At 49.5% G+C, this 14351-nt stretch overlaps 5 protein-coding genes across 16 annotated transcripts; 3 read left to right on the forward strand and 2 right to left on the reverse strand.

Moving 5' to 3' along the window:
- Nucleotides 1–1737: 1737 nt before the first annotated feature.
- On the forward strand, nt 1738–7419 carry FOXG_12600 (uncharacterized protein). Its single transcript, XM_018392422.1, has 2 exons — nt 1738–6802; nt 6862–7419. The coding sequence occupies exon 1, from the start codon at nt 2324–2326 to the stop codon at nt 5507–5509; it is 3186 nt and encodes a 1061-aa protein (XP_018252099.1). The 5' UTR covers nt 1738–2323; the 3' UTR covers nt 5510–6802; nt 6862–7419.
- A 418-nt stretch (nt 7420–7837) lies between these two features.
- Nucleotides 7838–10676, reverse strand: FOXG_21034 (uncharacterized protein). 5 transcript variants are annotated; one of them, XM_018401366.1, is made up of 7 exons: nt 10330–10676; nt 10163–10276; nt 9979–10108; nt 9492–9918; nt 8480–9433; nt 8206–8429; nt 7876–8148 (listed from the first exon to the last, which is right to left on the reverse strand). In XM_018401366.1, exons 1-5 carry the CDS (start codon nt 10499–10501, stop codon nt 9041–9043), a joined length of 1236 nt encoding a protein of 411 aa, XP_018252101.1. In that variant the 5' UTR covers nt 10502–10676; the 3' UTR covers nt 7876–8148; nt 8206–8429; nt 8480–9040. The 5 variants fall into 5 exon arrangements, with proteins under 5 accessions (XP_018252103.1, XP_018252104.1, XP_018252101.1 ...); XM_018401368.1 differs by having other exon boundaries at nt 7838–8148; nt 9492–10108; XM_018401365.1 differs by having other exon boundaries at nt 8206–9433.
- A 250-nt stretch (nt 10677–10926) lies between these two features.
- FOXG_21035 (uncharacterized protein) lies at nt 10927–12866 on the reverse strand. 8 transcript variants are annotated; one of them, XM_018401372.1, is made up of 3 exons: nt 12228–12866; nt 11726–12174; nt 10927–11663 (listed from the first exon to the last, which is right to left on the reverse strand). In XM_018401372.1, exons 1-2 carry the CDS (start codon nt 12621–12623, stop codon nt 12121–12123), a joined length of 450 nt encoding a protein of 149 aa, XP_018252107.1. In that variant the 5' UTR covers nt 12624–12866; the 3' UTR covers nt 10927–11663; nt 11726–12120. The 8 variants fall into 8 exon arrangements, with proteins under 8 accessions (XP_018252107.1, XP_018252105.1, XP_018252112.1 ...); XM_018401377.1 differs by lacking the exon at nt 10927–11663 and having other exon boundaries at nt 11862–12120; nt 12228–12376; nt 12443–12821; XM_018401376.1 differs by lacking the exon at nt 10927–11663 and having other exon boundaries at nt 11862–12174; nt 12228–12376; nt 12443–12821.
- A 993-nt stretch (nt 12867–13859) lies between these two features.
- On the forward strand, nt 13860–14088 carry FOXG_21036 (uncharacterized protein; the record flags this gene model as incomplete). Its single annotated transcript, XM_018401378.1, has 2 exons — nt 13860–13977; nt 14060–14088. 2 exons carry the CDS (start codon nt 13860–13862, stop codon nt 14086–14088), a joined length of 147 nt encoding a protein of 48 aa, XP_018252113.1.
- A 65-nt stretch (nt 14089–14153) lies between these two features.
- On the forward strand, nt 14154–14342 carry FOXG_21037 (uncharacterized protein; the record flags this gene model as incomplete). The annotated part of the gene is made up of 1 exon (XM_018401379.1): nt 14154–14342. One exon carries the CDS (start codon nt 14154–14156, stop codon nt 14340–14342), a length of 189 nt encoding a protein of 62 aa, XP_018252114.1.
- Between the last annotated feature and the right edge of the window lie 9 nt (nt 14343–14351).

Consider the following 14351-nt stretch of genomic DNA (forward strand, 5'->3'; position numbering starts at 1 on the left):
CTTCCTTTGAGTTCTTTTCGCGCTTCTTCTGCTCCCGTAGGCGTGTGTTCCGTTTGTGCGCTTTCACGACCAAAAGCCTAATAGTGTAGGATAGCGATGCGTCCTGCAGAGGCACGTTAGAGTCTGTGGTTGTCTTGAGCAGAGAACAATGGTGTTGACTGGCGACAATACACTGCCGTACAGGAATTGCGATGATTCGCCTAGGGTCCGGGTCTATGCATGCCTTGTTTGCTTCGGGCGTGAATAGAAAACCGTTTACAATTTCGATTACCGACGATTCGAGGTGGCTTGATGTGTAAATTTGTGTCAACACTGGATACCACACCTCAAACCCGCCAGGTCGCGAAACCACGTTGAGGGGTCGCTGGATGCATCTTTTTGCCGACGCACGCCCGAGAAGCAATTGGAATGACGTCAGAGAGTTCCTGCGTTGCTGTTTTAGGGCTACCTTAGAGACGAGGAGATCCACTGCCTGCATGTGAAACCTCTCTACCCGTTGTCTCGAGCCGGGGGGGGCAGTGGCTGTTAAGGTCGCCTCCTTCTCTTTGTACTCGAGTACACCCGTGGCCCCAGAATTTTCAGCTTCTCCACTACAGACCCGCATTCTGTCTGCCCCGGCAATGGACAGCCGGTATTAAACAACCCCCCACTCGCAACCCACTTCTCATTCGGGGATCTCGTGTTTATGGTTTTTCCTTGCTCAAGGGGCCACGCTTCCCATGGCACTACATTCGCTGCTCGCCGTACAAAGGAAGTTGTCCGATCCCAAAGATGTATTGTCTGGTTGGATGGTGGCATGCTGAGCCTGGTCTAGAAAGATCCCGGGTGACAAGGAAAACGACCTGAAAGGAGACGTTAACGCCTAGGGGTTTCTGTAGTTCGTCGATCTAGCGTTGCCTGTCAGAGTGACATTGTCTTTTAACATCTGGGTTCTTTGCACGACGTTATCGATCTGCAGGGGTGTAGGCCAAAAGTGTGGTAATTCAGCCATCCGACACCATTGAGAACAGCACCACTGCAGGAGAACATATCGACGAGGTTCCGCCAATAACCTCCTCTGACCCGAAGGGTTATGCGCTAGAAGTCTCTCTTGGCGATCTGGACATCCTGATTGAACACTAAAGCTCATCTGAAGAGACAACGCACCGAATGACATGATATAATCTCGGAGGGAAAGCGGCGCAGCATCACGCTTGAGTTTACGTACTCTGCAGCCTACGGATATTACAGCTGCCGTGGTATTCCTCACTCACTGACAACGGATGACTCGACTTGGGGATGATTTTATCGCATCGCATCGCATGGGAGGACTGTCCGAGATGCGATTCTTGGCAAGGTCATGCCTGCCACCTATTAATTCGGGTCAGGCTAGAACTGTTGTTTATATTGCGCAGTAGTGCTGAGTGAAAAATGTATTTCTTTTTTTTTTTACGAAACTTAATTGTTCATTAGTGAGATGAGAGTTCTTCTCAGGTTTATATCTCTAAATGATTTCATCTAGGACTTTAAACTTTAAATCTAGGACTTTCAGACTGTTAATCTGAATCCGGAAGGGAAGGAGGATCCCCGGATGTTCCAACAAGAACTAGGAGAAGCGCCACAGTCAGAGTCGTCCACACTCTAGTCTACCACGCATGTACCTCTTCCCATCAGTCGATGTATTCATGTACCAGATGGTGTTGCCGACTCACGATGATGGCCCCAGAAAGGTCGCCCTTTGCCTGAACACTACTTATTCTTCGTTTTATTCCCGCTACCGTCGCAGCCTTCCCCGCTGCTACAATATCTGCCTTACTTACTTGCTTTTCTTACCTTATTATATCTCCCCCCACTCGCTCTCAAATTTTGCTACTATCTTGTATCTTGTCTTCCGTTGCTTTGTCTCTCATCTCTTAGATTTTGAACCCATCTTGCTACCTTTTTATTTCCCTGTTCCTGTCTCGCTTCCTCCATTTACACTCCAACCTTGAATACGTGCTCTACTCAAGTTCACACGTCAAACACTCATCACATCAACCGAAGCGCCAGCTCTACCGTCACCACGTCAATCCCGGTTGCATCTCAGCCTTCGTATCATGCTACACCTCTTAACCGACTACAAAGCCCTGTCCTCAGGGAATCTTCTGTGACACAAAGAGCTGGTGGAGGTTTCCCTAACGCAGTCGATGCCGTCACCGTTGATCCCCGCGATCGCGTAGCTATTAGAGAGTCCTTGAGTACATCGTCATCGAATTCAACTGTTCTAGAGGCAGCCATCAAGAAGACCAAGCAATTGCTTCCTTCACCAACCATTCTTCATGAAGATACATGGTCGTTCAAACCGATGCGCAAGGTTTCAAGACCTGTTTTGCGATCCACTTCCCCAAGAGCTATACACCCTACTCGACCCAGCAGAGATGACGTCCCTGACATAGAAATCCAATTGTTTAACCACATGACAGTCATTCACAGCAATACTTTCCCTCAATTCCTCCTAAAAACCGAAAGACGTGGAAGCGAGTCTGCTGCTACAGCAGCCTTGTCGCCTCAGAAGCCGAAGTGCACTCATGGAGGCCGAACAGCATTAACTTCACAACTCCCCATAAACGACGAATTGTGCTCTCAACCAGCAGCTAAGGCAACAGCCCAGTCGAAGAAGTCCAGGCTCCCCGAGCCACCTCGAATGACAAGCACAACGAGTGCTAATGTGGCAACCTCCCTATTCTCACGACTCCCATTCTTTAGCCTTAACAATCACGCCAACGTAGCACCAGTCAGGAAGTCTGGGAAGGAAAAGAAGACTCTTCGCAAAGGTCCCGCAGCCGGCACAGGTCATGAAGGTTATGGAAGTATTGGCGCTGCCAAGAGACGCAGTGGCAGTATCAGCAACATGACGCGCGACCACCCCAGCAGTCAGAAGACTCAAGAACCCGGTTCCAACAACAGTTTATGCTGTGTGGATCGGGCCAACCCAGTGGTTATCGAGAATCGAAATGCAAGTTCTGAAACCACTCAGAGTGTAAGCTCCCAAAGCCTGGCAACCGAGGAGTCGAGGTTGTCACCTCTATCACACACTCCAGATTCAGCTTTTGGTACTCGTCGTCCCTCAGAGAGTAGTGATTCTGAAGACGTCGAGATTGGCTTCCCGAAGATCTATCCGTCGCTTCGATCTTCGCCGGGTGACCCCCTAAAATTACCTGAGCCCATCAGCAGATATGGATATCCGCCATCGCCCATGAAAAGTTCCGATACCAGTGTCATGTCTAATGAGTCCCACTCCGAGCTGCAACGGGGGATTTCTCATGAGGTCAAGTCTTCTCACCCTGTACCCAAGAAGCTTGTCAAGAGGCCGCGATCTCCTCGAAAGTGGTATTGGTTCGGAAGGCCAGCCCAGACCCAGCGGCGTAAACAGAGCGAGAAAGTCTCGACTAGTGCCAAGCCAATTGGAAAGAAGCCACCCGCCCTTTATGCTATGATAGCTATGTCAGAGCAGGAGGATTGCGAGCCGACGGACATTCAAGATGGCTTGAGGATTGTCGAAGTTTATGGAAAATCATCTTTTGTTGGTGTAGTTCCCGAGCTTTCGCAAGGCACGCCAGAGACACGATCATCAATCAACTCTCTGGTGCGGCCTGTAGAGCCAACTCATCTACCAAGGCTGGAGAACTTCGAGATGAAGATCAACCCTCGTTTGCCTGTACCCGAGCAGACGCTAATGTCCAAGAAGCCTACTGTACAGCCTCTTTCAACAAGAACCACTGCTAGTCGACGAAGTCGACTTTCTCAAGTCGGGAGAATCCCCAAGGTTGTGCGTAACACTAATGAAAATGTGTCTCCAATGAGCTTTTATAGGCCTTTCGGGGCTAGCAAGAAATCGACAACTAAAAACCTTGAGGTCTACGATCCCGAGTCAATTGCCAAAGGTCCTTCACCTTCCAGACCTTCTACTCCTGTTCCTGATCTGACTACCGACGGCTCAACAGGAGGAAGCCCCAACAATCTCTCATCGAGTGACTCCAATTTACCTGCTTTGAGCCGAGTTGAAAAGGAATCCTTTGCCTTTTCGTCTTGCAAGGACTGCGAGGGAAATATTGGTACATCTAGCTCGAGCTATTCCGGTATTCTTGCCTTCTCTGGTTCTACTGCTGTGATCCCACAGCCTAATGATTCTCCTGCAGAAGACGAGGTATGGAATGAGTACGATGATCTCGTCGGAGAAGGTGCTGGCAAAGCAGTTCCCTCCCCAACCTCTTCACGAGGTACACCGTTTCATCTTGAGGCTTACGAGTCGAAGCTGGCTAGTAATGAGAAGCTTATAGAGACATCTACTGTTGTCATCGATGAGGATGGAAGCCGAAAATTCAAGGCAGCCACCATTTCTATCACTTGCAGCGCCGACATGACTGAATATCTCCGGGCCGCTTTCGAACCCCACCCAAGCCCCAGCACTCCCATCTCAGTCTCCGAGTTTGTTTCGGAATATGTAGACAGTAACACCAACAGTGAGGCACCTGCAACTGGTGAGGTATCTCGACGAAGCAGCCGATCATCCCGCAAGACAAGGCGGTCTGATGCTAGCACCTCTTCAGAGGATGGGCCACCGCTCGCGCAAGTCAACCTTAGGGTTGGCTCAATAACGGTGAGTAAGTGGCTTACCTTCGGGCAGGCTCTCTTCAGTGACGTTCGCTATGAACTGGTTCCTGTTGACAGATCACTGAAGAGACACTCAGTCCTTGTGATTGATGGCCTTGGTAACGATGATTGGTCATTCTACGCTGCCGAAACATACCCGGCCGCTACCTTCTTTAACCTGTCTCCTCGTGCTCCTGTTCCTGAAGAACTCAAGAGTTCATCTTCGAGCTTCCCTCTGAGCCCTTTAAACCACCATCAGATCCAATACGTCTCTCACCTCGACAAGTTCCCCTTTGCTCCTCATAGTTTCACGGCTGTTGTGTACCGCTTCCCTGTAGCAGCGCCTGAAGCATACTATCGCAACATTCTTATTGAAGCTCGCCGTGTGCTGAAGCCAGGAGGTTTTATCGAGCTCTCCATTCTAGATGTCGACCTCAACAACATGGGCAATCGGGGCCGACGTACAGTTCGCCGTCTAAAAGAGCGGATCAATGAGAAGACGCCTGAGGCCAGTCTTGGATCAACCGCGGATCTCATTGTTCGTCTTCTCGGCAATGTTAGTTTCACTACCATCGAGGTAGCACGAGTAGCCGTCCCCGTCGCAAGTTCCTTCACTCGCTCAGACAGTAAGGCCGACGAGGGCAAGAAGGATCCTGCTAGTCTATCCGAGATGATGAATGACAACAGCCCCTTGGCAGACGAAGGTATCACCAGAATAGTCAGCCACGTTGGTCGATGGTGGTACACACGATGTTACGAGAACGCAGCTGAGAGCCCCTCCGGAAAGAGCATCTGGAGCGATAAGTCTTTACTCTCGGAGTCAGGAGAGCTCGGTACAAGCCTAAAGCTCATGGTCTGCTGCGCTCGAGCTCCTCTTGAGCGCATCACCAGTGTCTAAGCACATAATACAACACGTTGTTTTCTTCCCCTTTTTATCATCGGCCACAACATGGCGCAAGATATGCAGGTTTGATTAGAAAGCATTACAGAAAATATCTTTCGGCGCAAGCTCATTCCTCAAAAAAGAGGCCATACCACAAAATTAAACCACTGAAAACAATCCTTATTTCAATTCCCCCTTCTACACCAAGAGGCATAAGTTCTCTTTTACTCGGTGTGAAATGGGAGGAAATGGCGTTATGCAATACGCCTCAGCCTTCAGCGGCCCCAGGCACGCCACCAACGCGAGAATGCTTGAGCCCATCGAATACCATCATCAGTCTTAGCAACGCGCTCAAGCAGATTCTCGTGCGCCAACCATTAAGCCCTGTTCTATCGCCTAAAGCTGTCGAATCGTTTCTGAGCACACTGTGGCCCACAACTCTTAACAAGCTGCAACGCCAGCCCGGAAGGAACTTATACTTTGGCGGTCGCGTTTATCGTGATGTTGTATGTGCGTAGCATCCAAGTATATTATACACTAGTCACATCACAAAGGAGCTCTTGGAGAAGTTCCACAATCCCTTTAAGGATCCGGCTGGCTGTGATCATGCTATTTTTTCTGGTCTCAAGATCGAGTGTGCAAGAGTTCCCTTTTGCTGAGCGTTGTGAACGTGACTATCCTTCCTTGACTGTCATTCGGCCTGCTCAACGCGAGGGCGCGCATGGCACCAGATCGGCAAAAACGGCAACACGGTGAAGATCAAGGATGAGAAATCCCGAGACCTCTCTTGCTTGCTTCCTCTGTCGCAGCTTCTCGATGTCCGGTCGAAGCTGGTTTCGAACTGACCACGCCAGGATGCTTTCGTCCGCAGCACAACAACCGTAAGCCCAGCCAAGAACGTCGACCAGATGATGAGAGCACGGATACGAGCAGGTATCGTCCATCTCGTGACAGACAGGAATTGGCCTTCGGCAAGAGATCATCGTGCGTAGAGAAAAAGACAATCATCGTGCCATGGCAAGAGGTGGGGTGCTCGCTTCTGTGCCCGTTTCCTGGTGGCCTGGTCTCTATCACTCTTGTGGCGAAGTGTGAACTACCGACGTGTAGAGGATGCTAGAGTGTGTATGCCTATACCTACTGAGTACGACGCCTTGGTTCCGTATCGGCATGGCAGAGTGGGACGACTGGAATTTCACAATGTATAGACTTGACGACATGTTCCGCGTCCTATCCGATAAATTTATATTGCCGGCCATTATAATATACCTGTGCTCATTACCTCTGCGTAATGATGTGAGAATACCGAAGGTGAAGCAAGACATAACTTAAGCTCTCCGTCACCTCTCCTCAATACTAACAGTCTCCAGCACTAACTGAACTCGCCTCAATCAATTGAAACCCCAATGCGTGCACATACCTTGCGTAGTTTCAGCAATACAAGAGATGGAATCCTCCAGCACCGAAAACCCCGCTACGGCATCACCGACTCGAGTTTCCGACGTTCCTAACGACGCGTCTACGGGCCCGTAAACCTCTAGAACGCGACTGAAAACGCGACGAAGCACATCACCATGAGTACCAACGGTAGCATGTTGCCATCTCTACGAGTCTGGAAACGGACTTCTATCCTGGTCAAGCTGCAGAGTGTTGTTTGAGTCACTGCCTCCCAGCCTTGCGTTGAAAACCCAACCACTAGGCCATAATAGGGGGTTAAAACAGCACTGTTAGAGTCCAGAAGTATTCCTGAGTGGCTGACCTTCCTGAGGTAATACCAAAAATTGTTTGCCTTAATAATCTGTACCATCATCGGGATTTTTTGCTTCTTCAGTGTTCTCTGTAAAATTACAATGAATTTAGACAACAAAGAACCCGACTGCTTTGGGATTAACTTTGAAAGAAAATATTACAAATGCGGAAAAAGTTTCATCAAGAGAACCTTGTGACCTCCTGAGTTTCGCGTCGGGTTTGTTGACAACCTCCATGTTCCCTCATTGAATAAGAACGTATCATGAACGAAGCCGAGTCCCTGCGTTATATCCCTTCTCATGAAAAGAGACGACAAGCTACCCTGTCGGCCCAGAGCCGCCTGTGTAGAAGAGCCCGATTTTACAACGACTCATCGTCAACCAAATCTGATACATCATTCACGACGGTGAGCTCAGACTCCTGAGCTGTCCTCAGTTTAGCGGGCTTGCGGACTCCAATCGAGGATCCTATCCATACTCCGTACACCTGTCTGCCGCCCCCTTGATTTACTCAATAGTTATATCAACTGGCCCGCGCTGGTAACTTTAAATGGTAAGTTGGACTCCCGTTTCCGGCCTCACAATTTAAGAAAAGTGTCACGACTTTTACGGCTTCCAATTTCTTAGATACGTCACTTTTGGTAGACATGTTGACCTGGAACAGTTGGCTTGGTCAGTCAACGAGGAATAAATGCATTTTGGCAACACAAAGTATCTAATCCTACATTGGAAGTGGTAGCTCGACAGCGTCTCAGGTCTATTATATGCTGTTGGGCCTTGCTATTTGAATATAATTTTCATTTGAGAACGAGTACGGACGTCCCGTCATATCTTAACTTTCACGGTTCATTCTGTTGCTGGCTTGGGCCCCACTGACCAGATAATAACGGCAGCGACGGCGTAGAGCGTCTGGGTTTAGGGCTTAGCGGGTATAATCACGACAGCTTAGACAACGGAATAACTTACCCCACAAATGTAGTAGGGTATACCACCGGCGAGAAAAGGTAGGCTGTCTCGTAAACTCAATTGATAGAGTGGGTAGAGTGCTCCAACCCCGGCCAATGTTCCAAAGCTCTCAATTGATGCAATGAGCATCAGTACAGATCCTGCATCGCGCCTTTCGAGCAGAATGGATGCAAAAGCAAGTATGCTCAGGTCTGTTACGACGCCAATGGTATTGATGATGAGGGCTTCCGCAGTCAGAGAGCGATATCCACATATTGTAGTCTTGCAGGCTCACCTATGGTCAGGGTTCAAATCCACGACACTCCACGACACATTTGTGAATATGGCGTGGATATGGATGCTGACTAATAATTTCGATGTGGAATGGGTGGAAATGGATCCATTATGGAAATGGATCCATATTGTGGAATTCGTGGAATGGAAACCTACTTCGTCCAACAATGGTAATTAATGGGTCCCGCCCGCCCTCGGTGACGTCAATGTTTTTGTCATTGGTCCATTAAAATCCGCCGTTGCTTGACGCAAAGGCAACACACCCACCGACGTTCCTGTTTCTTGTTATGCTGGATATTCGTAGCCGAACCGATATACCTATAGACGCGCCTTGCCGTCTCTCTCCGTCAAGATCCAGCTTTTGTAGAGCTGAAAGAGCCGTTGATTGTCCTCTTCTGTTCGTTCTGGAACGGATGTGGTTGACTTGGTAGGATGGGGAGTGGCCATTTCGATTTGGGGTAGTAACGCGAGTAACAGTGAAGCCCCCAGAATGGACTCATTGTGTACGGAGGAAAATGGGGTGGCAAATCGATGTTGTGTTGTTGTGGGTGATAGAAAGTACTTAGGATATGCGGGATTTCACAAGGAAATCAAGGTATTTTCGAACCCCACCTAAAATATTCCACGATTTCCACATGTGGAACATGTGGAAGGGGCTTCGTGGCGTGGATATGGAAATGCTGAAGCCCACGTGGAATGGAATGGAATGGATATGGATCCACATTATGGATCCATATGTGGATTTCGTGGTATGGATTTGAACCCTGCCTATGGTAATGGTATTGTATGACCCAGGGAGGCCGATCGCTAATGCGCCAGCTGAAATGAATAGAATGGCTATTTTAGCCTGCACATGGTTGAAGCAGTCGGGTTCTTTGATGTACGCAGTGTACAGCCCAGCAAAAACGAAAAGCGCGACGCTAAGAACGGTACGAAGAAGCCAAAGATGCTCGGCCTAGCGGTTAACTTCAAGTGAGCAGCTGTCAACCCGCAAGGTAATGGCGGTTTCGTACCTCTGTAGGACTGACACCATGTCTGTGCTGGATATAGGTTGTGAAGAGCGGACGGGTTGATTTGCAAAAACCCATAAGGACAAAGACTATAGGGAGAAACTTCAGGTCTTGGCTTCTAAGGGGAGAGCCACTACCACCGGGCCGGGAAATATATCCTGCCACAGCCATCTGGCTAGCTGGTGCGTCATCGACACGCAAGATCTGCTGCTGGTGTGATAGCAAAGGACGAGACTCATCTTGGCTCCGTTCTTCCGTATCGGCATCCATCTTCTTCAAGAAGAGAATGACAGAATACGCCATGAGACAACAAAGTCCAGAAAAAACACCAGGCAGAATGTGACTATGCCTGGATAAGCGAGAGGCAGATAAGGAGCCGAGAGATTGGGTCAGGACTCCGATTGCCCCTGTCATATAGTGGTAAGCAAAGCTATCGATCATTAATATTGTCATATGGATGGCTGTGGGACAAGAAGGGGAGTGGACAAACTAATGTTGAGGTTTCTGGCTATGAAGTATGGCGAGCATAAGAAATACTGATCCATGGCATCCTCCTCCGACACACTTGATCAAACGGCCTCCTGTAGCAGCCATGAGAGACCGGTTGTGACCCAAGAGAACTGCCACTGTTAGGTTCCATTATTTTATGAAGATCGTTTTCAAGGGGCCCGTACCGCTCGAGAGCGTGACGACAGCAGCAGCAAGAATGCTCGTCGTATTGATGATCATGGCGCAATATTTCGATCTGGTGCTGAGAACGTAGCCAAGGACAGACTGTCCTACCACATCTTGAATTATAATTAGCAGTGCGAGTGATAGCGCATGGAGCGTCAAGAATTACCAGACACTCCTCCGAGAACAATAGCGCATGTTCTCAAGTTCCAAGAACCAGGCTGCATCTGAGAGTCACTGGCAAAAGTCAGGAGCAGGCTATCGGTCACACAATCGGCCAAGGTCATCAGACCGAGGCATACCAACGACGTCAAGGCCCGCGTCCTATCCCAGCGATCCATATCTGTAATGACGAGCCAGAACAATGCTGCGGAGTGGCTGATAGGGCATGACTGTTTGAGGAAGAGGAAGAAAGAGGGAAAATAAAAAAAGGGAATCGCTGAACGGCGGTGAGAGGTGGGGTCTCCACCCTGTGCAGTATTCGCTCTTTGGCCATTGAGGTATGCAGCCGTCCACATAGGGTCTGCAGTATGAGGGATTGACAGTCTGGAGTGCTCTGTAGAGCAAGTGCTATCAACGGCCGAAACGACACAAACCCACGCAGACGCCCAACATCAGGCCAATCGGAGATACTCATGACTCATTATTAAGTCATGTAAGAGTCATAGCAGAGCAAGTATCAATGGGCTGCTCGCATATGGCCTACATCATCAAGCGAAAGGCGCGTCATGACGCAAGAAATGAAGGTCCAGTATATCCACCATTTCAATTAAATCCGCCATTCATTCCCACATCCCCATCAGCCTGTCTCGCGCAAACGTATTCCTAATATCACACTTGAAGCCCTTTTATCTGGCAATGAATCTGGCTCCATGCTCGTACAGATGATACTGAGCATTCCGCGTAAGGGTCAGGAGGACGGAGGCCATGATACCAGACAGAACCTTTGGATGGCATGAGAGGAAGCGCAGGCGCAATTGGCGTCAAACAAAGGAGATTACAGACGACACCACATCGTAAGGGGGTAAGTACAGGTTGTTGAGACAAAGATTGATGATGTCTGGCAACACTAGGCACCTTCCCGTTGCGGGAGAAGGTTTCGACAAAGATCGATCGCATTCGCAAGATACCGCCTGTAATTCGTTGACGTGTACCACGAAGACGATTCTTTAATGATTTCGGGTGTTTGGGGAGCAGTGAGACAGATGATTATTATGCCGTTGTGAGTATACTTACGTGGATATGTTGGGAAATGTCACTTGGATGGTCGATGGAAGTGTATTTATTAGGATCATAAATAATTGTAGACGATGTAGCAGGATAGTTTTGGCATATGAAGAGCGTTCATATGCCGAAAGGGGTGAAATCAGTAGGGCTCGCGGGTTCTCCATGATTCCTTGCGAAGCAATGCTCTGTCAATGGTAGAGAAAGTCAAACAGAACGTCTTGGGAAGTCAAGATAACCAGGAAGCAGTGTCGATGAAATATTTTAAATGAGCGATGACTAGCAATAGCTGCGGATTAGTAAACCTAATACATAGGTTATCTAATGCCATTTTAACATACCGAGATAGAGAAATTCGCTGGAGCCTACCTACGCTGTTCTTATTGGAAACAGGGGGACGGCAGAAAGCCAGAGCAGGAAGGTACAGAAGGTTTATGATAAAGGGCATTCGCAAACATGAGAAGACGCTTGAAAGTAAGTTACAATATGTTTTAATGAGTAATGCTAACAATTGATTGCAGTGAACCTAAACGAGAGTGGTGAGAACTTGCAAGCTGTCTGACATCGTCAATAACTATGAGATCATTTCCAACTTGGTAAGCAAGACCTGGTTGAATTTTCCCAAGCCACCCTCCATGCAGAGGACGCTCTTGTTTGGTTGGTTCCTCATCGCGGACGAGTACAATGTCAACCACAACACGACCAACTAGGACGACTCCGCGGTCAACACGTTCGTCTACGTATGGTCAATTACATATACGACCAAGGGCGAGCTGGGGAAGAGGCAACTCTACTGGCCTGTTGGCATGAGGAACCGCAACGGCTCACTATGAGTCTACCTACTGGCCTGGTCGATGAGGAGATCTTTTTAACTCCAAGTATGAGCCGATCCCTGAGATCGCTATGATAGAGGAAGAGCTCTTCACCGCCGTTATTGAAGACTCCAGGTCCGAGTTCTGCTCGTTCTTCGATCTGCTCGTGTTCTTGGACCCCTTCATCTTGGCGTCTCTGATCAACGCTGTGTTCTTGAGCATCTATACACTGTAGAATCTTGATACCTGACAGGTTCCAATGTGCGAGTTCCCCACGAGGCATATCTGTAGATGGGTCACGCTGGCTTTTGAATCGGTGCCAACTGGGAATTATGCGGTAGGAGCGGGGTTGATAGGGGTTCGGTCCGTCAAGAGCGGAAGACATCGACGAAGATTTCGGAGTCGCAAGAGTTTGGCTTTGGGTCATGCTTGGGTCGACGTGCGGTTTGGGGAGCCGCTAGGAGGGAGTTTGTCGGGCCTGATGGTATTACTCTTTGCTCCGGCTTTGGACGTTATTCTCCGGTTGTCGGTATCTGCATTGCCATATTCACGTTTGCTGCGTGAGTCGGGGAGCGAAATCTAGAGTTTGAGCGGAAACGCGGGGCTGACGCGTAGGTAGGTCGTTGGTTGCATCCTACACCCCGCATGGCTCGCATGACACGTACCCACGCTTCCAAACCCCACCACTTTAGCACTCTCTTCCACTCTGCTCTATCTTGCTTCCATCAATAAGCATGCCGGTATGTTATGGACTTTGGATGCAGGCTGTATTGTTCACTGACAGATCAAGCTGGCCTCTAGTGCTCCAGACGCTCCCCCAAAGACGAACACTGCTTTGAGCTTCCGACAGACGCTCCCCTTAGTAAAGGACTAGCGCTCTCCACGATGAGTTTCGAAGAATGTGCCCGCGAGAATCAACTCTCGCTCCACGACAATTTTCCAAGCGACCGACCGCGACGAGCTTCCGCTCAACGATGAGCCCCCAAGATACTGCTCGCGGAAAGAGATTTCGCTCCCAAGAAACCCTCTGCGGATGACGAACCTGCGATTGACGATCAGACTTGGAGAAAGACTGTACGAGAACGAAGTTACACATGACAGCAGCGCGGCTTCCGCTTTTGGTCCAACGTTTCGCTTAATGCGGTTATGCAAGACACGACTCCTGTTTCGCTCAACACCAAGCACCCAAGGAACCGCTCCCAATTAAGACTTTTGCTCAACAACAATCCTTCGGTAGACCCTCCCACGACCAAACGTTCGCGCCGCAACAAGCATCCAAAGACCGCTCTTGATCCAAACATTCGCTAAACAATAGCGACAAGAAGCAGGGCTGTACTAGGGGAGTGGAATATCGTGGCTAGGCATTAAGATGGAGGTTCCTTCAGGTTTGCGCATACTGGGTAGCGAACTTTGTGACATGATTGCAATTTCCCCGCAAAGCGCCTAAACTCACGACGCATCTCCCGCCCTCGCAATGCACCTGAAGCCCCTCCGACTTCAGTAGCCCAACACACCATCAACTTTCCTGCTCAACACGACCCCCGTTCGCCATCCCAATCGACGTCATGTTATTGACAGAGAGATCTGTTGCACTTCCCGAGCATTTCAGACATTTACGCCCCCCCCCCGCACAGTCGACAATGACCAGGATGTTGTCGATCTCATGGCTGACGATATCACTGACCTGACTGCCCACACCGATCTTGCCGACCGTGGTCAGCTGGTCCAGGCATCGATCTGGCTGCTCAGCGTCGCTACCCAGCAGGCTGCTTCCTTCAGGTGTGCATATCCCCTGCGCAGCTACCTAAGTTGTCGAGTTCGTCCTGGTCCAGGTAGTGCTTCGGTGCCAATTGACCAATGCAGTTACCATCCGCGGCACGCCTGCCACATGAGCCTATAACGGCGTAGCCAAGCTCCCCGAATTAACCAGATGAGGCATGCATGCTCACCCATCGAGATGACGACCGAGGAAGCCAAGAATTTCTGGATGCCAACCTATGCGACAGCACCCGAGTACACGAACTTGCCATCACTAACATGGCCTGACTTCCAACGATTAGGCCTCTTGACCTACCGTCGGGAGTTGGGCGGCGGAAGGAAGGAGATGGAAGAGTCCCTGATTAAGGTGGGCGCAGCTGACGTCTAATATCTGGAG

This window comes from Fusarium oxysporum, chromosome 3 (assembly GCF_000149955.1).
Source record: "Fusarium oxysporum f. sp. lycopersici 4287 chromosome 3, whole genome shotgun sequence".
NCBI lineage: Eukaryota > Fungi > Ascomycota > Sordariomycetes > Hypocreales > Nectriaceae > Fusarium > Fusarium oxysporum.